The sequence below is a fragment of the Salvelinus namaycush genome, chromosome 5 (genome assembly GCF_016432855.1).
Source record: "Salvelinus namaycush isolate Seneca chromosome 5, SaNama_1.0, whole genome shotgun sequence".
NCBI classification, from domain to species: Eukaryota; Metazoa; Chordata; class Actinopteri; order Salmoniformes; family Salmonidae; genus Salvelinus; species Salvelinus namaycush.
In genome coordinates this window covers 22,005,831-22,033,439 of record NC_052311.1, presented here as the reverse complement: position 1 = coordinate 22,033,439, position 27,609 = coordinate 22,005,831, and the positions used below count along the sequence as shown (strand labels likewise).

The 27,609-nt window shown below is 42.2% G+C and overlaps 1 protein-coding gene across 1 annotated transcript in view; it reads left to right on the top strand.

The window, feature by feature from the left end:
* The window catches only part of LOC120046966 (gamma-aminobutyric acid receptor subunit alpha-2-like), a 52,010-nt gene extending 24,625 nt beyond the window's left edge, over positions 1-27,385 (top strand). Inside the window, exons 7-9 of the mRNA XM_038992518.1 lie at positions 7,258-7,410; positions 19,511-19,713; positions 27,077-27,385. Of these exons, the coding sequence (XP_038848446.1) occupies positions 7,258-7,410; positions 19,511-19,713; positions 27,077-27,385 (665 nt within the window). The remainder of the gene's footprint in view (positions 1-7,257; positions 7,411-19,510; positions 19,714-27,076) is intronic.
* Positions 27,386-27,609: the final 224 nt, after the last annotated feature.

Below are 27,609 nucleotides of genomic sequence, written 5' to 3'. Positions count from 1 at the left end.
TCTCAAATTGTTCCCGAGAACATTAAGAAAACTTGCCATAAAAATGACAAGAAAACTTTAATATTCAGATAATACTGTAAGACTTCAGAATGTTAAGAACATTTCCTATACAAACCACAACACTTTAACATTCAGAGGATGTTTTAAAAGTGTTATTTAAAACATATACATTCCATTCTCAGCATCAACAAAACTCTATCCTCTATCTTGTTAAATGTGTTCAGGTGTGTTTGCCACACCCACTAATTGGCCACACCTGATCTTAATGAGTGCTTGTTTCCTTTGAAATTACTAAAATTAACAGCTTTGTTATCATCAAAAAAACATTGCATGCTAGCGCCACCTTTGTAGGGCAGTGGACTAATTCCATGGATAAAGAACATAAGATTATTGTTTTGAATCTCATTGATGCCGTGTCACAATAAAAAAAAGAATTAATGCCTATGGAAATTCATTCATTCAGATAGGACTATCTGTGCTTTGAGTTTTTTTTTAAGTTAACCCCAAATAAACTACTCTAGCAGTGTTATGACGTCTTATTGAAACATTCAGTGAAAGTTAATTAAGGAAGTTATTCAAAATCCTCAGAGCGTTTTCAGAGTGGCAGGTAGCCTAGTGGTTAGAGCGTTGGGCCAGTAACCGAAAGGTTGCTAGATTGAATCCCCGAGCTGACAATGTAAAAATCTGTCGTTCTGCCCCTGAACAAGGCAGTTAACCCACTGTTCCTAGGCCGTCATTGTAAATAAGAATTTGTTCTTAACTGACTTGCCTGGTTAAATAAATAAAAAAGAGTGTTAGTAAAATCTCCCAGCAAAACTTTCAAGGAACCAGAGTAAAATGTTCTCAGAAACTCTCTATAACCTAAAAATAAACATTCCTAGAACAGGCAAAATGTTCTCAGAACATTTAAAACAAATGTTGTTTAACTGGTTAGAAAACGTATGGCTTCATTCCCAGAACCAATGGCAAACCAAAAACATACCTTCCGACAACTTCCAAGCAACCAAATTTTCTAGCTGAGATGCTACTAGTCTGAAAGTGAGTAAAATATGTAATTCCTGGTCCCATGTCCCACTAGGAACATTTCCCAAGTGAAATACGGAGGAGCCCCCTTCGCTGAAAATCCATTTGTTGTACTTTCCCGCTACAGATTTGCTGATTGTCTGACTTTAAAGGAATCATTCATCAGCACTGTGTCAGTGTGTCGTCAACCCTGGGGGTAAACTAGGTCATTTGGCATGGGTGACTGTACTTGAGTGCGAGGGACATCTTGGGTGACTGAGGCTTGAGTGCGAGGGACATCTTGCAATAGGGCCACGAGCATAACAGCAAAATACTTTTAGCAAATCACTTCATTTTGTTATATTTTTACATTGACTCACATAGAGAGAACAGAGGGGTGTTCTCCAAAGCAAATGTGTGGACAGAAAATGACAAAAACATTAGAAGTAAATATTTGTACATTTCCATGAATTTATTCTGTGTTTATTATATACACTGCTCAAAAAAATAAAGGGAACACTAAAATAACACATCCTAGATCTGAATGAATGAAATATTCTTATTAAATACTTTTTTCTTTACATAGTTGAATGTGCTGACAACAAAATCACACAAAAATTATCAATGGAAATCAAAATTATCAACCCATGGAGGTCTGGATTTGGAGTCACATTCAAAATTAAAGTGGAAAACCACACTACAGGCTGATCCAACTGATGTAATGTCCGTAAAACAAGTCAAAATGAGGCTCAGTAGTGTGTGTGGCCTCCACGTGCCTGTATGACCTCCCTACAACGCCTGGGCATGCGCCTGATGAGGTGGCGGATGGTCTCCTGAGGCATCTCCTCCCAGACCTGGACTAAAGCATCCGCCAACTCCTGGACAGTCTGTGGTGCAACGTGGCGTTGGTGGATGGAGCGAGACATGATGTCCCAGATGTGCTCAATTGGATTCAGGTCTGGGGAACGGGCGGGCCAGTCCATAGCATCAATGCCTTCCTCTTGCAGGAACTGCTGACACACTCCAGCCACATGAGGTCTAGCATTGTCTTGCATTAGGAGGAACCCAGGGCCAACCGCACCAGCATATGGTCTCACAAGGGGTCTGAGGATCTCATCTCGGTACCTAATGGCAGTCAGGCTACCTCTGGCAAGCACATGGAGGGCTGTGCGGCCCCCCAAAGAAATGCCACCCCACACCATGACTGACCCACCACCAAACCGGTCATGCTGGAGGATGTTGCAGGCAGCAGAACGTTCTCCACGGCGTCTCCAGACTCTGTCACGTCTGTCACGTGCTCAGTGTGAACCTGCTTTCATCTGTGAAGAGCACAGGGCGCCAGTGGCGAATTTGCCAATCTTGGTGTTCTCTGCACGGGGTGGGCTGTAAGCACAACCCCCACCTGTGGACGTCGGGCCCTCATACCACCCTCATGGAGTCTGTTTCTGACCGTTTGAGCAGACACATGCACATTTGTGGCCTGCTGGAGGTCATTTTGCAGGGCTCTGGCAGTGCTCCTCCTGCTCAAAGGCGGAGGTAGCGGTCCTGCTGCTGGGTTGTTGCCCTCCTACGGCCTCCTCCACGTCTCCTGATGTACTGGCCTGTCTCCTGGTAGCGCCTCCATGCTCTGGACACTACGCTGACAGACACAGCAAACCTTCTTGCCACAGCTCGCATTGATGTGCCATCCTGGATGAGCTGCACTACCTGAGCCACTTGTGTGGGTTGTAGACTCCGTCTCATGCTACCACTAGAGTGAAAGCACCGCCAGCATTCAAAAGTGACCAAAACATCAGCCAGGAAGCATAGGAATAATAGAGTTCCAAACCTCTCTGCCAATTACAGCAAGTTTCCAGTTTTTCCCTCCCCACTCATAACACTCTCAGACGGTCCTAGCAAAATGCTTTGCTAAGAAGCTGTTTTTGTTTATTTTGGACCATATTATTTGAAGAAAATCACTGTAAGGTACTTAATTGTTACCCAGAAATGATTTTATATAAAAAATCTAATAAAAAAGGCTGCATTGGTCCTTTAATGAAAATATTGTGGGTTTGTTTTCTAACCAATCAAGTGTATTCAAGCCTTTTTGACATTTCATCTTTATCTATTTGTCTTTATCCCCCTCACCTGGGTCAATGGCAGCAGTCCTACATAGGCACTGTAGCCCATGCTTCCCTCTGTCCTTTATCAGAGGACACAGGTTGGCATTTATTGGGGTGACTCATGTACTGGAGGCAGCTTGGCATATTAGTCACTAGCTGGCACAGCCACAAAGTCATAAAATTTGATTTTAAACTTAACCACACTTCTAACATTAATCCTATCCAAAACCTTAAATTAAAGACCAAAAAGCATATTTTTGTTTTCATAATTTTTTGATGATATAGAGCCAATTTTGACTTTGCAGCTGGCCCATTTAGTGGAAATTGCACAGCTCTGCCTCCAGGACAAGATTCATCCCAATAAACGTCAACTTGCTCAGAGGACTAAAGTTAATGTGAAATCAAATGATTGGCCTAGATTCCATCAGATGCATTGGACATTGGCATCTCAAGTGAGGGTGTGCTGGCGTCATCAGTGCCGACAGGAGGCTGAAGCTATCTAGAACCAGGCTCTCCATCTTCATTTACACCCACAGAGGGGTATGTCAAGCTGCCCTGTCTCCTGCCTCCTTCTGGAATGAGAGTGCATTGGTCATCTGCTGGAAAGGCATCCTTCCCCTGGTCTACTCCATTCCCAATCAAATGTGGCGGATTTAACAAGCTAAAGGGGAGGGCACCTCCCATCTTCCACTTTAGAACAGTGAAGAGTCCCTCACCACCACCGTCACTATTTACAGATGGGCTGTGTACAGCTCTGACAGCTGACGCTTAAAGTTAGTGAGGGAGATATAAGTCTCCAACTTTAAGTCTCCATCACTCCAACCAGTGATTTTTGCAATTCGTTCCAGTAATTGGCAGCAGAGAACTGGAAGGAAAGGCGGCCAAAGGAGCTGTTGGCTTTAGTAGTATATGGGGCTTTGGTGATGAAATGGATGGCACTGTGATAGACTGCATCCAATTTGCTGAGTAGAGTGTTGGAGGCTAATTTGTAAATGACATCGCCGAAGTCAAGGATCGGTAGGATAGTCAGTTTTACGACGGTAAGTTTGGCAGCATGTGTGAAGGAGGCTTTATTGTGAAATAGGAAGCCGATTCTAGATGTAACTTTGGATTGGAGATGCTTAATGTGAGTCTGGAAGGAGAGTTTACAGTCTAACCAGATACCTAGGTATTTGTAGTTGTCCACATATTCTGTCCACATATTCACATAAGTCAGAACCGTCCAGAGTAGTGATGCTAGTTGGGCAGGTGGGTGCAGGCAGCGATTGGTTGAAGAGTATGTATTTCGTTTTACTAGCATTTAAGAGCAGTTGGAGGCCTCGGAAGTAGTGTTGTATGGCGTTGAAGCTCGTTTGGAGGTTTATTAACACAGTGTCCAAAGAAGGGCCAGATGTATACAGAATGGTGTCGTCTGCGTAGAGGTGGATCAGAGAATCACACGCAGCAAGAGCGACATCAGTGATATATACAGAGAAAAGAGTCAGCCTGAGAATTGAACCCTGTGGCACCCCCATAGAGACTGCCAGAGGTCCAGACAACAGGCCATCCTATTTGACACACTGAACTCTATCTGAGAAGTAGTTAGTGAAACAGGCGAGGCAGTCATTAGAGAAACCAAGGGTGTTGAGTCTGCCGATAAGAATACGGTGATTGACAGAGTCGAAAGCCTTGGCCAGGTCGATGAAGACGGCTGCACAGTACTGTCTTTTATCGATGGCGCTTATGATATCGTTTAGGACCTTGAGCGTGGCTGAGGTGCACTGTTGGTTTTCTTCCGTCAGGGGTGAAGGGTAAGATCCATGTTTCTGGCCCTCCCAACCCTGGCTGAGGCAGTAGGGTTCATATCAAATTGTATTTGTCACATTCGCCGAATACAACCTTACTGTGAAATGCTTACAAGCCCTTAACCAACAATGCAGTTAAGAAAAATATTTACTAAATAAACTAAAGTAAAAAATAAGAGCAACAATAAAATAACAGTAGCGAGGCTATATACAGGGGGTACCGGTACCAAGTCAATGTGCGGGAGTACAGGTTAGTCGAGGTACTTTGGTCCCGTGGTCCCGTGTGGCTCAGTTGGTAGAGCATGGCGCTTGCAACGCCAGGGTTGTGGGTTCATTTCCCACGGGGGGACCAGGATGAATATGTATGAACTTTCCAATTTGTAAGTCGCTCTGGATAAGAGCGTCTGCTAAATGATGTAAATGTAATGTACTTTAGGTAATATGTACACTACCGTTCAAAAGTTTGGGGTCACTTAGAAATGTCCTTCTTTTTGAAAAAATAATCAAATAAAATGTCCATTAAAATAATATCAAATTGATCACAAATACAGTGTAGACATTGTTAATGTTGTAAATGACTATTGTAGCTGGAAATGGCAGATTTTTTATGGAATATCTGCATAAGTGTACAGAGGCCCATTATCAGCAACCATCACTCCTGTGTTCCAATGGCATGTTGTGTTAGCTAATCCAAGTTTATCATTTTAAAATGCTAATTGATCATTAGAAAACCCTTTTGCAATTATGTTAGCGCAACTGAAAACTCTTTTTCTGAATAAATAAGCAATAAAACTGGCCTTCTTTAGACTAGTTGAGTATCTGGAGCATCAGCATTTGTGGGTTCGATTACAGGCTCAAAATGGCCAGAAACAAAGCCCTTTCTTCTGAAACTCCTCAGTCTATTCTTGTTCTAAGAAATGAAGGCTATTCCATGTGAGAAATTGCCAAGAAACTGAAGATCTCGTACAACGCTGTGTACACCTCCATTCACAGGACAGCGCAAACTGCCTCTATCCAGAATATAAAGAGTGGGAGGCCCCGGTGCACAACTGAGCAAGAGGACAAGTACATTAGAGTGTCTAGTTTGAGAAACAGACGCCTCACAAGTCCTCAACTGGCATCTTCATTAAATAGTACCTGCAAAACACCAGTCTCAACGTCAACAGTGAAGATGCAAATCCGGGATGCTGGCTTTCTAGGCAGAGTTACGAAGAAAAAGCCATATCTCTGTCCAGTGTCTGTTCTTTTGGCCATCTTAATCTTTTCTTTTTATTGGCCAGTCTGAGATATAGCTTTTTCTTTGGGGTGGGTGTGGAGCCAGACACAGCAGGGATTCAAACTGTAGAAAACTGTTCCTACATTTGAATATAAAAATAGATTTTATCAAACAAAACTATGCTACAGTTTATCTCTGAGACCCTCAGGATGACAAATCAGAGCAAGATTATTGAATGTAAGTACATGATTTACCTTCAGAGGTGAATGTATCAAACCAGTTGTCGTGATAAAAGTTGTTGTTGTTTGTGGACTCTCCACAAACAATAGCATGGTATTGTTTCACTATAATAGCTACTGTAAATTGGACAGTGCAGTTAGATTAACAATAATTTAAGCTTTCTGCACATACAGTATAAGAAATGTCTATGTCCTAGGAATTTTTTCATATTACTTACAATGTCATGTAAACACATTAGTGCACGTTAGCTCAACTGTCCCAGTGGAGGGACACCGATCCCGTAGAGGTTTTTAATTTGGCATTGTTAAGCCACAGATAAAGAGCCAATAACAAGTATTTACCCCATTGCACAATTTCCACAAATTGTTGACATGGAGCCTGGATATTGAGACCCAGTTAATTGGGATTTGTTTTACCGATCTACAAATAACAGGGAATAATAAATATTTGGGGATTAGGTGGGGAAAATTCCCTCCTTCCAGTCTGCTGAAAATGAGTTTCCTTCTGCCAAGTTGCAGTATCAAGGTCCTCATTGCAGAATCAAAGCAAATGTGATATATTTCTCTGTTCTGTTGACATGGGTAAACATCTTTCGCTTCTCATCTCGGGTTCTCTTTGAGATATTCTCCCATTACAAGTCATGCATGCTGCTGCGGCATTGTTTTGCATTGCGGTTATACAATTACAATGTACAAAGCTTTATTCAATAGGCTTATTGTTTGAACTCTGAAAAGTCCATAGTTTTTTGAACATTGCATATCCAACCCTAAGCATCCACAACCATATTATTCTGAATTTGCATATGAACTGGTGAAAAACGAATAGAATCAGACGTAAATAAATAACGCTATCCTTCAAAGAGTGGCACTGTAGTCGAGGCCGTATAAATTAATAAAGCACTCTCTCTCTACAGGCGAATACACTGTCATGACGGCACATTTCCATTTGAAGCGGAAGATTGGATACTTTGTGATCCAGACCTATCTACCATGCATTATGACCGTCATCCTCTCACAAGTATCCTTCTGGCTGAACAGAGAGTCCGTGCCAGCTAGGACTGTGTTTGGTGAGTATGGGGCTCCTTATCCGACAGTGATGTTATCATAGACCAGGTATTCAAAACTGGGGTACGTGCAATGCCGTCGGGGTACGGCAAATAAAAAAGTGATGAATATTTTATTATACATACATACATACAGTTGATGTCGGAAGTTTACATACACTTAGGTTGGAGTCATTAAAACTCGTTTTTCAACCACTCCACAAATTTCTTGTTAACAAACTATAGTTTTGGAAAGTTGGTTAGGACATCTACTTTGTGCAGTACACAAGTCATTTGTCCAACAATTGTTTACAGACAGATTATTTAACTTATAATTCACTGTATCACAATTCCAGTGGGTCAGAAGTTTACATACACTAAGTTGACTGTGCCTTTGAACAGCTTGGAAATTCCAGAAAATGATGTCATGGCTTTAGAAGTTTCTGATAGGCTAATTGACATCATTTGAGTCAATTGGAAGTGTACCTGTGGATGTACCTGTGTACCTGTTTCAAGGCCTACCTTCAAACTCAGTACCTCTTGGCTTGACATCATGGGAAAATCCAAAGAAATCAGCCAAGACCTCAGAAAAAAAATTGTAGACCTCCACAAGTCTGGTTCATCCTTGGGAGCAATTTCCAAACGCCTGAAGGTACCACGTTGATCTGTACAAACAATAGTACACAAGTATGAACACCATGGGACCACGCAGCCGTCATACCGCTCAGGAAGGAGACGGGTTTTGTCTCCTAGAGATGAACGTACTTTGGTGCGAAAAGTGCAAATCAGTCCCAGAACAACAGCAAAAGACCTTGTGAAGATGCTGGAGGAAACAGGTAGAAAAGTATCTATATCCACAGTAAAACGAGTCCTATATCGACACAACCTGAAAGGCCGCTCAGCAAGGAAGAAGCCACTGCTCCAAAACCGCCATAAAAAAGCCAGACTACGGTTTGCAACTGCACATGGGGACAAAGATCATACTTTTTGGTGAAATGTCCTCTGGTCTGATGAAACAAAAATAGAACTGTTTGGCCATAATGACCATCGTTATGTTTGGAGGAAAAAGGGGGATGCTTGCAAGCCGAAGAACACCATCCCAACCGTGAAGCACGAGGGTGGCAGCATCATGTTGTCGGAGTGCTTTGCTGCAGGAGGGTCTGGTGCACTTCACAAAATAGATGGCATCATGAGGGAGGAAAATTATGTGGATCTATTGAAGCAACATCTCAAGACAACAGTCAGGAAGTTAAAGCTTGGTCGCAAATGGGTCTTCCAAATTGACAATGACCCCAAGCATACTTCCAAAGTTGTGGCAAAATGGCTTAAGGATAGCAAAGTCAAGGTATTGGAGTGGCCATCACAAAGCCCTGACCTCAATCCCATAGAAAATTTGTGGGCATAACTGAAAAAGCGTGTGCGAGCAAGGAGGCCTACAAACCTGACTCAGTTACACCAGCTCTGCCAGGAGGAATGGGCCAAAATTCACCCAACTTATTGTGGGAAGCTTGATCAAGGCTACCCGAAACGTTTGACCCAAGTTAAACAATTTAAAGGCAATGCTACCAAATACTAATTGAGTGTATGTAAACTTCTGACCCACTTGGAATTTGATGAAATAAATAAAAGCTGAAATAAATCATTCTCTCTACTATTATTCTGACATTTCACATTCTTAAAATAAAGTGGTGATTCTGACTGACCTAAGACAGGGAATTTTTACTAGGATTAAATGTCAGGAATTGTGAAAAACTGAGTTGAAATGTATTTGGCTAAGGTGTATGTGAACTTCCGACTTCAACTTTATATATCTTTTTAAAACAGTCCATTTATGTTTTCCAATGGGGCTATACATTTGGGTGAGGTTTTTTTCTCATCTGAGTAGCCTCATTTCACTGCCAAAAATCAAATGAAACCGTCTAGTGTTCAGCGAAATAACAACACAATGTCAAATACATGTAGCCTAGTCAAATAATTAACATCCAATCACGTTGACATAGTGGAGTGGTAACGTGCATGCAAGCAGTTGCTTCCGACACCACTTGGGTACACTGCAGCATCCACCAAGAGGCTCTTGCTGCCAAGGGAATGCCTGACAGCTTGAAAGATGTTTTGGACACTACAGTGAAAATGGACACTACAGTGAAAATGTAAACTTTGTTAAAGCAAGGTCCCTGAACTCTCGTGTATTTTCTGCACTATGCAATGATATGGGCAGCGACCAGGTAACGCTTTTACAACATACAGAAGTGCGCTGGTTGTCAAGGGGCAAAGTATTGACACGTTTTTTTAAATTGAGAGACAAGCTTAAAGATTTCTTTACTAACCATAATTTTCACTCGCTTGCATGATGATGAGTTTCTCACACGACTGGCCTATCTGGGTGATGTTTTTTCTCCCCTGAATGATCTGAATCTAGGATTACAGGGACTCTCCGCAACTATATTCAATGTGCGGGACAAAATTGAGGACATGATTAAGAAGTTGGAGCTCTTCTCTGTCTGCATTAATAAGGACAACACACAGGTCTTTCCGTTAGTGTATGATTTTTTGTGTGCAAATGAACTCAAGCTTACGGACAATGTCAAATGTGATATAGCAAAGCACCTGAGTGAGTTGGGTGTGCAATTACACAGGTACTTTCCCGAAACGGATGACACATTGGATTCCTTATCCCTTTCATGCCCTGCCTCCAGTCCACTTACCGATATCTGAACAAGAGAGCCTCATCAAAATTGCAACAAGTAGTTCTGTGAAAATTGAATTTAATCAGAAGCCACTGCCAGATTTCTGGATTTGGCTGCGCTCAGAGTATCTTGCCTTGGCAAATTGCGCTGTTAAGACACTGATGCCCTTTGCAACCACGTACCTATGTGAGAGTGGATTCTGGGCCCTCACTAGCATGAAAACTAAATACAGGCACATACTTTGTGTGGGAAATGATTTAAGACTGAGACTCTCTCCAATACAACCCAACATTGCAGATTTATGTGCATCCTTTCAAGCACACCCTTCTCATTAACCTGTGGTGAGTTATTCATAATTTTCGATGAACAAATAAGGTTTTATAAGTAAAATGGTTAAATAAAGAGCAAAATGATAGATTATTATTTGTGCCCTGGTCCTATAAGAGCTCTTTGTCACCTCACACGAGCCGGGTTGTGATAAACTCACACTCATTCTTATGTTTAATAAATGTATCATATAGTGTGTGTGGCAGGCTTACACTGATGGAAAAAAACAACATTTGAGAGTGTGCTGACACTGGTGCTAGAGGATATACGCAGCTGGAGGGTGAATGTTTGAAGGGGTACGGGACTATAAAAAGTTTGGGAACCACTGTCCTAGACTAACCCCTCTGCGTGTCTAACTGCAGTTCAGTGTTTCTCTGTGGTGCCAGAAGCCTTGGGGATGTGCCCTGTGTGTCCGTTAGCCTGTCTTCCAACCCACTCTGCAGCCCCAATAGCTGTTTGTATTGCTGTGCAATGAATGAGCAACACTTTAAATGTGATCCTGTGCGACATCCTGAAAAGCCAAGTGAATTTTCATTCTGCCATAGCAAGGTAATTTAATCAAGTGCTAGTGGCCAAGAGGAAGGCTAACTTAATGGTGTGACAAGTGTCAACAGGACTTGGCTTGTTTACAAAAGGGGGTTGATTGTACTCCATGGGGGAATATAGACTACAAAAATATGCTTTATACACATGGGGAGACATTGATTAATTGATTTTATTTGATTTACTAAATAAACTAAAGTAAAAAAAGTAACAATAACGAGGCTATATACAGGGAGTACTGGTACTGAGTAAATGTGTGCGGGTACAGGTTAGTCCAGGTAATATGTACATGTAGTTAGGGGTAACGTGACTATGCGTAGATGATAAACAGAATGTAACAGCAGTGTAAAAACAAAGGGGTCAATGCAAATAGTGTGGGTGGCCATTTGATTAATTGTTCAGCAGTCTTATGGATTGGGGGTAGAAGCTGTTTCAGGAGCCTTGTGGACCTAGACGTGGCGCTCCGTTACCCCGTTACCGCTTACCGTGCGGTAACAGAGAGACCAGTCTACGACTTGGGTGACTGGAGTCTTTGACAATTTTTGGGGCCTTCCTCAGACACAGCCTAGTATAGAGGTCCTGGATGGCAGGAAGCTTGGCCCCAGTGATGTACTGGGCCGTACGCACTAACCTTTGTAGCGCCTTACCCTTACGGTCAGTTGCCGATTAGTTGCCATACCAGGCGATGATACAACCAGTCAAGATGCTCTCGATGGTGCAGCTGTTGAGGATCTGGGGACCCATGCCAACTCTTTTCAGTCTCCTGAGGGGGAATAGGCGTTGTCGTGCCCTCTTCATGACTGTCTTGGTGTTTGGACCATGATAGTTTGTTGAGGATGTGGACACCGAGGAACTTTAAGCTTTCGACCCGCTCCACTAAAGCCCAGTCGATGTGAATGGAGGCGTGTTCGGTCCTCCTCTTCCTGTAATCCACGATCAGCTCCTTTGTCTTGCTCACGTTGATGGAGAGGTTGTTGTCCTGGCACCAAACTGCCAGGTCTCTGACCTCCTCCCTATAGGCTGTCTCATCGTTGTCAGTGATCAGGCCTACCACTGTTGTGTCATCAACAAACTTAATGATGGTGTTGGAGTAGTGCTTGGCCACGCAGTCGTGGGTGAACAGGGAGTAAAGGAGGGGACTAAGTATGTCACCCCTGAGTGGCCAGTGTGGCAGATGTGTTGTTGCCTACCCTTAACACCTGGGGGCGGCCCGTCAGGACGTCCAGAATCCAGTTGCAGAGGGAGGTGTTAGACCCAAGGTCCTTAGCTTAGTGAGGACCTTTGTGGGCACTATCTGTTGGGGCGGTATGCGAATTGGATTGGGTCTTTGGTTTCCGGGACAATGGTGTTAATGTCATATCACTGCAGAGGTGAGTACCATTCACATGATAAACACAGTATATCACATAAAGGAGAAGTACATCACTAAATAGTATGCACCGAAAAACAGCATTCTGATGTGTTCACGGTAGAAATGGCCCATAGCTGTGTAACCAGCTTTAAGGGATCAGGCCATTTCTAGATATGATTGGGTATGCTCTGAAAAGGAGGAGTTAGTCAGTTTATTATTCTCTGTGTCCCTTTAAGTCTCCTCATTATTTCAGTGCCACAGAGAAGTGGGCAGCGAATGAACGTTTAAGAAAAAACTTGGTTAAAGAAATTCAAAGAACTTATTCTGGACCTTAGTTCTAAAAAATACTCTGAGTAAATACAGTCTCATCTCTAATCTGCAGATACTTTTCCCCCCTCCCACTCATTAAAATAAAAGGAAATCTGAGCTAAGCTGAACTTTAGTGGGGACTGTTTTCATACAGCCCTCAAATCAAAACATCAGGCGCAAATGTGGCATGAGAAAATTTGAGATAAGTCTGCTTATTTATTTTGTTATATTTTGTGTATATCAATGGTGACATTAATCGATGACAAGGTGCACTGTTCAGGTAGAAGACATCAAATCAAACTTTATTTGCCACATGCGCCAAATACAACAAGTGTAGACTTTACCGTGAAATGCTTACTTACCAGCCCTTAACCAACAGTGCAGTTCAATAAGAGGAAAATATTTACCAAGTAGGCTAAAATAATAAAAAGTAACACAATGAGAATAACAATAACGAGGCTATATACAGGGGGCACCGGTACCGAGTAGTTTACATGGTATTTTACTTACGCCTACAAGAAAACAAATGCACCATATGTTGCAATTAGGAGTGTTAACGTTTAAATATTAAAACTTATAAACAAAATTGGGATCCTTAACGTTAAGAAAAAATCTAACTGAAAAACAGAAGGAGGAGCCTAAAGAGCCTGGCCGCTCTTTGGGCTCCCGTACACACAGACAGAACCGGCATGTGACACACAGCATACAATAATGCACCGTTTACACAACCTATTGTAGCCAACACCACTATCACCAATAGCGACAACAACAGTGTCACTTCAAAGGTGACAGGTTCATGGTGCTGAAAGGACAGCGACCCCAATACAAATCAAATCAAATCAAATTTTATTTGTCACATACACATGGTTAGCAGATGTTAATGCGAGTGTAGCGAAATGCTTGTGCTTCTAGTTCCGACAATGCAGTAATAACCAACAAGTAATCTAACCTAACAATTCCACAACTACTACCTTATACACACAAGTGTAAAGGGATAAAGAATATGTACATAAAGATATATGAATGAGTGATGGTACAGAACGGCATAGGCAAGATGCAGTAGATGGTATAGAGTACAGTATATACATATGAGATGAGTAATGTAGGGTATGTAAACATAAAGTGGCATAGTTTAAAGTGGCTAGTGATACATGTATTACATAGAGATGGCAAGATGCAGTAGATGATATAGAGTACAGTATATACATATACATATGAGATGAGTAATGTAGGGTATGTAAACATTATATTAAGTGGCATTGTTTAAAGTGGCTAGTGGTACATTTTTACATAATTTCCATCAATTCCCATTATTAAAGTGGCTGGAGTTGAGTCAGTATGTTGGCAGCGGCCGCTAAATGTTAGTGGTGGCTGTTTAACAGTCTGATGGCCTTGAGATAGAAGCTGTTTTTCAGTCTCTCGGTCCCTGCTTTGATGCACCTGTACTGACCTCGCCTTCTGGAGGATAGCGGGGTGAACAGGCAGTGGCTTGGGTGGTTGTTGTCCTTGATGATCTTTATGGCCTTCCTGTGACATCGGGTGGTGTAGGTGTCCTGGAGGGCAGGTAGTTTGCCCCCGGTGATGCGTTGTGCAGACCTCACTACCCTCTGGAGAGCCTTACGGTTGTGGGCGGAGCAGTTGCCGTACCAGGCGGTGATACAGCCCGACAGGATGCTCTCGATTGTGCATCTGTAGAAGTTTGTGAGTGCTTTTGGTGACAAGCCGAATTTCTTCAGCCTCCTGAGGTTGAAGAGGCGCTGCTGCGCCTTCTTCACAACACTGTCTGTGTGGGTGGACCAATTCAGTTTGTCCGTAATGTGTACACCGAGGAACTTAAAACTTTCCACCTTCTCCACTACTGACCCGTCGATGTGGATAGGGGGGTGCTCCCTCTGCTGTTTCCTGAAGTCCACAATCATCTCCTTTGTTTTGTTGACGTTGAGTGTGAGGTTATTTTCCTGACACCACACTCCGAGGGCCCTCACCTCCTCCCTGTAGGCCGTCTCGTCGTTGTTGGTAATCAAGCCTACCACTGTAGTGTCATCCGCAAACTTGATGATTGAGTTGGAGGCGTGCATGGCCACGCAGTCGTGGGTGAACAGGGAGTACAGGAGAGGGCTCAGAACGCACCCTTGTGGGGCCCCAGTGTTGAGGATCAGCGGGGTGGAGATGTTGTTACCTACCCTCACCACCTGGGGGCGGCCCGTCAGGAAGTCCAGGACCCAGTTGCACAGGGCGGGGTCGAGACCCAGGGTCTCGAGCTTGATGACGAGTTTGGAGGGTACTATGGTGTTAAATGCTGAGCTGTAGTCGATGAACAGCATTCTCACATAGGTATTCCTCTTGTCCAGATGGGTTAGGGCAGTGTGCAGTGTGGTTGCGATTGCGTCGTCTGTGGACCTATTGGGTCGGTAAGCAAATTGGAGTGGGTCTAGGGTGTCCGGTAGGGTGGAGGTGATATGGTCCTTGACTAGTCTCTCAAAGCACTTCATGATGACGGAAGTGAGTGCTACGGGGCGGTAGTCGTTTAGCTCAGTTACCTTAGCTTTCTTGGGAACAGGAACAATGGTTGCCCTCTTGAAGCATGTGGGAACAGCAGACTGGGATAAGGATTGATTGAATATGTTCGTAAACACACCAGCCAGCTGGTCTGCGCATGCTCTGAGGACGCGGCTGGGAATGCCGTCTGGGCCTGCAGCCTTGCGAGGGTTAACACGTTTAAATGTTTTACTCACCTCGGCTGCAGTGAAGGAGAGCCCGCAGGTTTTGGTAGCGGGCCGTGTCAGTGGCACTGTATTGTCCTCAAAGCGAGCAAAAAAGTTATTAAGCCTGTCTGGGAGCAAGACATCCTGGTCCGCGACGGGGCTGGTTTTCTTTTTGTAATCCGTGATTGACTGTAGACCCTGCCACATACCTCTTGTGTCTGAGCTGTTGAATTGCGACTCTATTTTGTCTCTGTACTGGGACTTAGCTAGTTTGATTGCCTTGCGGAGAGAATAGCTACACTGTTTGTATTCGGTCATGTTTCCGGTGAAAAAAAAAAGGCAGTGGTTCGCGCTTTCAGTTTCACGCGAATGCTGCCGTCAATCCACAATTTCTGGTTTGGGAATGTTTTAATCGTTGCTGTGGGTACGACATCGTCAATGCACTTTCTAATGAACTCGCTCACCGAATCAGCATATTCGTCAATGTTGTTGTTGTGTACCAATGTACCTGTGCATTCCATGGCGCTGAAAGAGAGCCCGTTTTGATGAAACGCAGAGACAGCAGTCACACACAGCATCAAATAATGTTAAAGAATAAGCAGCCCATTCAATGGAGTAGGCCCCATAAAAGCACAACCATTTCATTTCCAAAATGAAATTAACAAACCAGCTATTAATTCCCATTGCAAATATATTTTATCACGTTCATCACACTAACCGGTGATCTAAAGTTTAAATGCAATAATGTTTCAGTCATTATTTTCAAAGCGATATCTAACAGCAAGCGAGCTGCAACAAAAAACAGTGCCACTTACCAGATGATTGACATTTGTAAATGAAGTTTGAAAGTTGATCTATAACAAATTAGCAACATCCACCTTGAAGTCCATTTTGAACAGCTGCTACAGATGTTGTCACCTTTGTAACACTACTACATCACAAGCTAGCTAACGCTACTAGCGACACTGATTATTTTATCATGCGCCCCTTCAATGTTTTATGGCAGACTATTAGTGTGTTGCCGCCACCCACTGTTATTCTGTATTATGAATTCATTACCTCTTGCACTCTCAGTAGTGAGGCCTAGACCCGTCACTTTAAAAAATAAATGGTCCCACCCATTGCAAGTCAAAATGTGATTGGTTCATTTAGGGCTGTTGCGGTGACTGTATTACCGCCATACCGGCAGTCACAAGTCATGAAGGCAGTCAAATTCCACGTGACTGTTTAGTCACGGTAATTAGACTTCTCCAAGCTCTGATGCTGCTGATGGTCATTAGGAGCCTACCAAACTTGCTAACTGCCTGGTACTCAGCACTCTATTTTCCCTCTAATCACTCTGACATCAATGCAAATGTGTTTGAAAATCTAATAAAACACTTCATGAGAGCCCATGTTGCTCAACATTTCTATATGCTATGTAATTGCTCAAGAAAACAGAGTGATGGCCTCTCCTAAAAAGAGGAGGATCCATCAGCTTTCGATAGGCTAGGCCTACTATATTTATTTCTGAACTTTACTAATATTAAGCGCATTGTTTATCTTTACAACAGGAGTAATAGCCTACCTGGCTGGCATGAAAATGAACCACGGGCAAAAGCGTCCTCAATTAGCTATTTAAGTGCATAGATTAGATGTATTTTTTCCCGCTGCCCCTGTTTTGAAACTGGACCATTATCATGCTCCTATCTAAATCAAAACAAATTTTACACATATTATTTAGTATATGTAAAGACGAGATTAAATCAAGAATAGTCTGATGGGTGACAATATTAGCCTATCACTTTGCGACTTTTTCGAATCATAGTCACACACCTCATGTAGCCTAGCCCATAGGCCTTTAGGTTTTGATAAGGTTTGTATCACAACTTAAGTGGCAAAATAACATCTTAAAATGAATCACATGAATCTGATTTACAAGGGGTGTGGAGCCTAACTGACATACACTACCGGACAAAAGTTTTAGAACACCTACTCATTCAAGGGTTTTTCTTTATTTTTACTATACATTGTAGAATAATAGTGAAGACATCAAAACTATGAACTAACACATGTGTAATCATGTACATAACCAAAAAGTGTTAAACAAATCAAAATACATTTGAGATCCTTCAAATAGCCACCCTTTGCCTTGATGACAGCTTTGCACACTCTTGGCATTCTCTCAACCAGCTTCATGAGGTAGTCCCCTGGAATGCATTTCAATCAACAGGTGTGCCTTCTTAAAAGTTAAGTTGTGGAATTTCTTTCCTTCTTAATGCGTTTGAGCCAATCATTTGTGTTGTGACAAGGTAGGTGGGGTATACAGAAGATAGCCCTATTTGGTAAAAGACCATGTCCATATTATGGCAAGAACAGCTCAAATAAGCAAAGACAAATGACAGTGCATCATTACTTTAAAACATGAAGGCCAGTCAAAACGGATCATTTCAAGAACTTTGAATGTTTCTTCAAGTGCAGTTGCAAAAACCATCAAGCGCTATGATGAAACTGGCTCTCATGAGGACCGCCACAGGAATGGAAGACGGATGATCTCTGCATGTGTATTTCCCACCGTAAAGCAAGGAGGAGGAGGTGTTATGGTGTGGGGGTGCTTTGCTGGTGACACTGTCTGTGATTTATTTAGAAATCAAGGCACACTTAACCAGCATGTATACCACAGCATTCTGCAGCGATACGCCATCCCATCTGGATTATGCTTAGTGGGACTATCACTTGTTTTTCAACAGAACAATGACCCAACACACCTCTGTGCTGTGTAAGGGCTATTTTACAAAGAAGGAGAGTGATGGAGTGCTGCATGAGATGACCTGGCCTCCACAATCCCCCGACCTCAACCAAATTGAGATGGTTTGAGATGAGTTGGACTGCCGAATGAAGGAAAAGCAATCAATAAGTGCTCAGCATGTGTGGGAACTCCTTCAAGACTATTGGAAAAGCATTCCAGGTGAAGCTGGTTGAGAGAATGTCAAGAGTGTGCAAAGCTGTCGTCAAGGCAAAGGGTGGCTATTTGAAGAATCTCAAATATAAAATATATTTTGATTTGTTTAACACTTTTTTGGTTACTACATGATTCCACATGTGTTATTTCATAGTTTTGATGTCTTCAATATTATTCTACAATGAAGAAAATAGTAAAAATAAAGGAAAACCCTTGAATGAGTAGGTAGTGTTTGTGACCAATAAAATTTGATTTGATTTGAAATTACATGGATTTATTAGACTTTTTAACATGTGTAGAAGCCAGGAGATGCTAAATGTGTTTGTTAATTAACGAACGCTCAATTACGTGAGACCGACAGTTATTTGCTTGACAATCACCGGTTGATTACATTTTGTGACCGCCACAGCCCTATGTTCATTCCACTATCACTCCAAAATTCTGCTGTAATACAATGGTAAAGCTGTCCAGCTTCTGAAGGCCTAGCCAATGGCTGGCTGAGCAGGTTCAATGTTTCTACACAGATACCACTAAATAATATCCTGATTGGATATTTTTTTCTATTCAGTATTAACCCTTCTCTTTCTAACACAAACTGAAGAGATTAAATCAGAAAATTATTACAATTATTGTAAAATAGAAATGTAAATGTTTTTTTAATAATTTTATTTATCTATTTTTATAAATCCTTAGGCCTTCAAGGCCCCTGATGGTTCCCCACTGATCAAACCAAGATAAGCTATTTAACGTTAGCTACGCTAACTTAGTCTACATAACTTTAACTGTCCACTTTCTCCCCTTCCAAATCCTACAGTAAATAACAACACCACCATTCAGATTATTCAATCACAGCCTACCTGTTGGCTCTTGGTGTTGTAGCCTGTCCTTTTAATCCCATCTTCCATTGATTAGATGGGAAATAAATAAAATAAAAAATGTGTCTAGATATCTCCTTATGAATTCAAGTTGTGCCCCAGGCTTTTCCTGTAACACTGGAGCATCCTAAATGTCATCTTGCTTTGATGTTACAGTAAAGCATATGTTGGTACATGTTAAATTATGCATTCTCCTAAATTACATAAAACAATAACATTTCACTTTAAGTCTGTGCTATACCGTGTCATTACTATACACCTAAACTACTTTGCTAACCCGAATGTAATTATTTGGCTGTACATGGTATCTGTTGATAAGGTACTTAAATAATTGAATGATAATCAAAAGGAACTGACCAAACTGAAACTGTTTGCTGTTCCCCTAGGTGTAACCACTGTCCTGACAATGACCACACTGAGTATAAGTGCTCGTAACTCCCTCCCCAAGGTGGCCTACGCCACGGCCATGGACTGGTTCATCGCTGTCTGCTACGCCTTTGTCTTCTCTGCCCTCATCGAGTTTGCCACCGTCAACTACTTCACAAAGCGCAGCTGGGCCTGGGATGGGAAGAGCATTGTGAATGACAAGGTAATGGAAGCATAACCCCCTCCGATGGCCTAAAAGGCAGCATTTTCAGAGATCGTATATGGTGATCTGTTTGTTTTGAAGGTGGCCAATCCATTTCCATATGATTTTCAACCCGAGGTCCTTTGCATGTGTTGTGTTTGCATCAGCATTCAGGTCATTTCCTGTTCGACAGCCACAGGCAGTGCTGTACCTGGAAGACAATCTGCATACGTATGAATGTATACATACAGTGCCTTCAGAATGTATTCACATCCTGTGACTTTTTCCAAGTTGTTGTGTTACACTGGCCTACACACAATATTCCATAATGTCAAAGTGGAATTATATTTGTAGATTTTATTTTTTAAGTCAATAAGTATTCAACCCCTTTGTTATGGCAAGCCTAAATAAGTTCAAGAGTGAAAGTAAAAATTTGCATAACAAGTCACATAATAAGTTGCATGGACTCTGTGTGCAATAATAGTCATAATAGCCTCATCTCTGTACCCTACACCATCATCTGTCAGGTCCCTCAGTCAAATAGTGAACCTATTGGTGGATTGGTAAAAAATAAGAATATCCCTTTGAACATGGTGAGTGGATGGAAACCTCTCAGGGATTTCACCATGAGGTCAGTGGTGACTTTAAGACAGTTACAGAGTTTAATGGCTGTGATAGGAGAAAACTGAGTATGGATCAATAACACTGTAGTTACTCCACACAACTTACCTAATTGACAGAGTGAAAAGAAGGAAGCCTGTACAGAATAAAAAAATATTCCAAAACATGCATCCTGTTTTCAACAAGGCACTGAGGTAATACTGCCCAAAAAAATTGGCATAGCAATTAACTTTTTGTCCTTAATACAAAGTGTTATATTAGGGGAAAATCCAATACAACACACGACTAAGTACCACTCTCCATATTTTCAAGCACAGTGGTGGCTGCATCATTAGTTATGAGTATGCTTCTAATCGTTAAGCACTGGGGAGTTTTTTCAGGATAAAAAAATAAACTGAATTGAGCTAAGCACAGGCAACATCCGAGGGGAAAACCTTGTTCAGTCTGCTTTCCACCAGACACTGGGTGATTAATTCACCTTACTGCAGACCAATAACCTAAAACACAAGGCCAAATCTACACTGGAGTTGCTTACCAAGAAGACAGTGAATGTTCCTGTGTAAGCAACAGTGAATGTTCCTGTGTGGTCGAGTTACAGTTTTGACTTAAATCTAATTGAAAATCTATGGCAAAACCTGTAAATGGTTGTCTAGCGATGATCAACAACCAATTTGACAGAGCTTGAAACATTTTGAAAATAATAAATGGGCAGATGTTGCCAAATCCAGGTGTGGAGAGCTCTTACAGACTTACCCAGAAAGACTGACAGCTGTAATTGCTGCCAAAGGTTCTTCTACAAAGTATTGAATCAGTGGTGTGAATACTTGCAGTAACAGTCAAAAGTTTGGACACACCTCATTCAAGGGTTTTTCTTTATTTGTACTATTTTCTACATTGTAAAATAATAGTGAAGACATCAAAACTATGAAATAACACATATGGAATCATGTAGATGACACTGTCTGTGATTTATTTAGAATTCAAGGCACACTTAACCAGCATGGCTACCACAGCATTCTGCAGCAATACGCCATCCTATCTGGATTGCACTTAGTGGAACTATCATTTGTTTTTCAACAGGACAATGACCCAACAAACCTCCAGGCTGTTTAAGGGCGATTTGACCAAGAAGTAGAGTAATGGAGTGCTGCATCAGATGACCTGGCCTCCACAATCACGCGACCTCAACCCAAACCATCTCAATTGGGTTGAGGTTGGGTGATTGTAGAGGCCAGGTCATCTGATGCAGCACTCTATCACTCTCCTTGGTTGCGTTAAGGACCACAAGCAGCCAACAAGTGCTCAGCATGTGTGGGAACTCCTTCAAGACTGTTGAAAAAGCATTCCATCTGAAGCTGGTTGAGAGAATGCCAAGAGTGTGCAAAGCTGTCATCAAGGCAAAGGGTGGCTACTTTGAGTAATCTAAAATATATTTAGATTTGTTTAACACTTTTTTGGTTACTACATGATTCCATATGTGTTATTTCATAGTTTTGATGTCTTCAATATTATTCTACAATGTAGAAAATAGTAAAAAATAAAGAAACCCCTTGAATGAGTAGGTGTGTCCAAATGTTTGACTGGTACTGAATATATCTTTTCACTTTGTCATGAAGGGGCATTGTGTGATCATTTTTTTTGGTTTATATTCATTTTTTTAAATTCAGGTGGTAACACAACAAAATGTGTAATAAGTCAAGGTCTATGAATACTTTCTGAAACCTACAACCAAGCAGGTGCCAGATCAGACAAATTAATGTGGCGATACAAACACAAAAGGTCACAGCATATTTTACTTAAATGTTCAGAGAGGGAGAGTAAATTGGTACCCCATGAAGCATATAGCCAGGATAAATGTGTTAATGTTCAGGAAGGGAGACCCCATGAAGCATAGCCAGGATAAATGTGTTAATGTTCAGGAAGGGAGACCCCATGAAGCATAGCCAGGATAAATGTGTTAATGTTCAGGAAGGGAGACCCCATGAAGCATAGCCAGGATAAATTGGTTAATGTTCAGGGAGGGAGACCACATGAAGCATAGCCAGGATAAATGTGTTAATGTTCAGGGAGGGAGACCACATGAAGCGTAGCCAGGATAAATGTGTTAATGTTCAGGAAGGGAGACCCCATGAAGCATAGCCAGGATAAATGTGTTAATGTTCAGGGAGGGAGACCACATGAAGCGTAGCCAGGATAAATGTGTTAATGTTCAGGGAGGGAGACCACATGAAGCGTAGCCAGGATAAATGGGTAAATGTTCAGGGAGGAAGACCCCATGAAGCATAGCCAGGATAAATGTGTTAATGTTCAGGAAGGGAGACCCCATGAAGCATAGCCAGGATAAATGTGTTAATGTTCAGGAAGGGAGACCCCATGAAGCATAGCCAGGATAAATTGGTTAATGTTCAGGGAGGGAGACCACATGAAGCATAGCCAGGATAAATGTGTTAATGTTCAGGGAGGGAGACCACATGAAGCGTAGCCAGGATAAATGTGTTAATGTTCAGGAAGGGAGACCCCATGAAGCATAGCCAGGATAAATGTGTTAATGTTCAGGGAGGGAGACCACATGAAGCGTAGCCAGGATAAATGTGTTAATGTTCAGGGAGGGAGACCACATGAAGCGTAGCCAGGATAAATGGGTAAATGTTCAGGGAGGAAGACCCCATGAAGCATAGCCAGGATAAATGGGTTGAGATTAAAGAAAATAACAAAAAGGAGAGGGAAACTGTGAAGAGCCATAGAGTGATAGGGGCTCTTTCTGTGTGGGAAGATACGTTTGAAGTGAATCAGACTTTGATGGGGAAAAGACACTTTGCACCTTGTTAATCAGTTAGTGACAACAACAAAAAACATAAAAGCTGAGGTGGAAAGGTTGGGGCTTAGTTTCAACCCATCCTTCAGAATGTATTTGTTCATTTTCAAAAAAGCATATACATGTAACTGCCAGAGATACAAACAATATTGAAAGCAGGTGCTTCCACACAGGTGTGGTTTTTGAAATAAAACAAAAACAAGTTAGGGGCGTGGTTCAGAAAACCAGTCAATATCTGGTGTGACCACCATTTGCCTCATACAGCACAACACATCTCCTTTGCATAGAGTTTATCAGACTGTTGATTGTGGCCTGTGGAATGTTGTCCCACTCCTCTTCAATGGCTGTGCGAAGTAGCTGGATATTGGCGGGAACTGGAACACGCTGTCGTGAAGTAGCTGGATATTGGCGGGAACTGGAACACGCTGTCGTGAAGTAGCTGGATATTGGCGGGAACTGGAACACGCTGTCGTACACTTCGATACAGAGCATCCAAAACATGCTCAATGGGTGACATGTCTGGTGAGTATGCAGGCCATGGAAGAACTGGGACATTTTCAGCTTCCAGGAATTGTGTACAGATTATTTTGACACGGGGCCGTGCATTATCATGCTGAAACATGAGGTGATGGCGGCAGACGAATGGTACGACAATTGGCCTCAGGATCTCGTCACGGTATCTCTGTGCATTCAAATTGCTATTGATAAAGTGCAATTTTGTTTGTTGTCCATAGCTTATGCCTGTCCATACCATACCACCACCGCATGGGCACTGTTCACAACGTTGACATCAGCAAACCACTCGCCCACACAACGCCATACACACTATCTGCCATCTGCACGGTACAGTTGAAACCGGGATTCATCCATGAAGAGCACACTTCTCCAGCGTGCCAGTGGACATCAAAGGTGAGCATTTGCCTACTGAAGTCGGTTACGATGTCGAACTGCAGTCAGGTCAAGACCCTGGTGAGGTCGACGAGCACACAGATGAGTTTCCCTGAGAAGGTTACTGACAGTTTGTGCAGAAATTCTTTGGTTGTGCAAACCCCCAGTTTCATCAGCTGTCCGGGAGGCTGGTCTAAGACGTTCCCAGGGGGGAGGAAGCTGGATGTGGAGGTCCTAGGCTGGCGTGGTTACATATGGTCTGCGGTTGTGATTAGGGCACTAGCGGTCACAAAATTTAGTCAGCCTGTGATTGACAAGCAAATAACTGTCGGCTTCACGGTAATTGACCGTTGATTAACATAAACACATTTAGCATTTCCTGGCTTCCACAGTGCCAACAAGCCACTGATGCATTTGGAACATTTGGAACATCTACATTTTTAAAAGTCTAATAAATCCATGTAATATAGCCTAAGCCTTCACAATAAATCCATTATTTATTTTAGACATGTCTAAAGAAGCATGATATGAAGAAAATGCCATTTCAGAAGAACAGAATAGCATACTCTGAGTTGGCCTTATGTTAGGTCCTGATCTGGCTATGCCAAATGGCTGTGGTCTACACTAGTTCATTAAGCAGACAAGATTTGCTTAGAATTCCATGGCATTATTTTATAGGATGAAGAACACAATTGAACAAAGCTGAATAAAATAGAAAGGATATTTTCTCCAAACGATTTGAGGTAGTGTGCACATATTCTGTGTTGAGCGGTTAACAAAGAAATAGGTATTCTTATATACTTAATTTGGAGTTGTAACTTTAGTTGTTCTCCAAACGCTGGGCTATATGTTTTGATTTTTTATAAATTGTAAGGCTGCATGATGTGACTCTAATGATGATTTGAAAAAGTTTGAAAGGCGTGAGCTCTGCTTAGTTTTTTTGCACAGGCTGTACACACCACATCAGTAACTCATTCACAATTTGACAAGCACTTGATAATACCTAGAATTTCACAGAGGCATCCCCTTTGTGTGGCCGTAATGCACCCTAAAGAAATACATGCCTTTTGCAGCCAGTGGCCGATGTTCCCTTCTCCCTGAGTGCTGCGTGCTCCATCACGTGATAGGGACTTTCTCACAGACTACAAATGAAGACGGACACATCCGGGACGCAACTATGATCGTCCTCATCCAATTCCGAGGTGCATATTGAAGATATTGGAAGAACTGTCCACATTTACTTTTCGTCAGCCAACAAGATGAGTAGTAGGCCTAACGAACAGCAAAAGCACTAGCCTATGTCAATCTACTATCCCCCATAGTACAAAGTCGACCTATTCTATTCTGTGCGAGAAATAAATATTCCAAGCAGAGTCTGGGACAGCTATGGGATGCGATAGATCCCAAATGAATTCAACCACTTGCATAAAAAAAACTTTTTTACGCAATGTGGCTGACGCAACAGATCAGAACGTTTAGCTTAAAATGTTGATAAACTATTAGGCTATTTCTTCACATTATAAGCGCATAAATGCGGAAAACACCATTATCAAAAGTGACTGCAAATGCAGTTATGCCAGTAATGCTTTTATTATTGTCACGTTCTGACCTTAGTTCTTTTGTATTTTCTTTGTTTTAGTATGGTCAGGGTGTGAGTTGGGTGGGTTATCTATGTTTTGTGTTTCTATGTTGGGTTTTTCGTTTGGCCTGATATGGTTCTCAATCAGAGGCAGGTGTTAGTCATTGTCTCTGATTGGGAACCATATTTAGGTAGCCTGTTTTCTGTTGTGTTTTGTGGGTGGTTGTCTTCCGTGTCTGTTTGTTCACGTTACGGGACTGTTTCGGTTTTCTATTCACTTTGTTATTTTTGTATTGTTGTCGTGTTCAGGATTATTAAATATAATGGGCACTTACCACGCTGCGCATTGGTCCGACCTTTCTTACTCCTCGTCAGATGAGGAGGACGAATTCCGTTACAATTATAAAGATTCATTTTTATGGGGAAAATGTTCTCCCCAAACTTGAAACTCACGGGCTGGTTGTGTATGCCAGTTAGGCTCTACATTCCTTGTAAAGCGGATTAATGTGCTTAATTTTAAGAAGTTATTTGGTCACTCTAGTTGTGATACAAACCTTATTAAAACATATAAGCCTATGGGCTAGGCTACATGAGGTGTACGACTATGATTAGAAAAAGTCGTTAAAAAAACAATTTTCTTATGCTGGGCATCATTCACAAGTGATAATATATAATTCACAAGTGATAGGCTAATATCACCCATCAGACTATTCTTGAGTGCTGAGTGCCAGGCAGTTAGCAAGTTTGGTAGGCTTCTAATGACCATCAGCAGCATCAGAGCTTGGAGAAACCTAATTACGTGAAGATATAGGCGGTCACGAGTCATGAAGGCATTCAAATTCATGTGGAATTTGACTGCTTTCATGACTCATGACCGTCGGTGTGGCGGTAATACGGTCACCTCAACAGCCCTAGTTGTGAGGCCGGTTGGACATATTGCCAAATTCTCTAAAACTATGTTCTCTAAAACTATGTTGAGGCGGCTTATGGTAGAGAAATGAACATTAAATTATCTGGCGACATTCCTGCAGTCAGCATGCCAATTGCACGCTCACTCAACTTGAGACATCTGTGGCATTGTGTTATGTGAAACTGGACATTTTAGAGTGGCTAGGACGGTAGAATGGAAAGCAGCATTACCTCTGTAACTAAGGAAATAGGGAATATATAAAATACTCATTCTGACCTCGCAAACATGTTTAAATTGTAAATAGCCAAGTGAATGAATGACATCAGAGTGAGCTGTGACAGTAATTTGTGTTGACAGTGTGGTGCCTGACAGCATATCGGAGGCCCGGCTAACCATTTTACCACTTCTCTGCATTTAGATTGATGCACTATCCTATCCCAGATCCCATTCATTATTATTAAGACCCTCCCCTGGGTGCATTCATCATCCAGGACTGTCTGGAACACATGCTGGCCGGAAGTGACAGGTTCGTCTGACGACTGCTAGCTACTAACTTTGGCTTCTTCCACAGAAAAAAGAGAAGGCCTCCGCCATGAAGAAGAACAACGCGTATGCCGTGGCGGTGGCCAACTATGCGCCCAGCATCACCAAGGACTCTGGGTTGTCCACCATCGCCAAGGGCGGCGCCGCTGACCCCAACATGGCGGTTGGCAAGGTGGGTGGCAAAACGGACCCAAAGAAGACTTTCAACAGTGTGAGCAAAATCGATAGGATTTCAAGGATTATGTTCCCAGTCCTGTTTAGCAGCTTCAATTTAGTCTACTGGGCCACGTACCTAAACAGAGAACCGTATATAAAGGATATGGTGCCCTCAACCTAGAGGTCTCTCCCTCCTGCATTGTAATACACCCGAATTACGGAACTAAAATACTTACCAAATACGACCAGTATCTGCTAACTCTTGGTTTGTTGGTACAAGACAGACAAGCCCTGGATTGCTTTCTCTCCCTCGCTGTCCTGTTTTTCTACACCACTTTCTGCAGTGCTTTTGGAAAGAGCTGCTTTTGTAAATATAGATGTATTTTTAGTCATGACTTGTGTGTT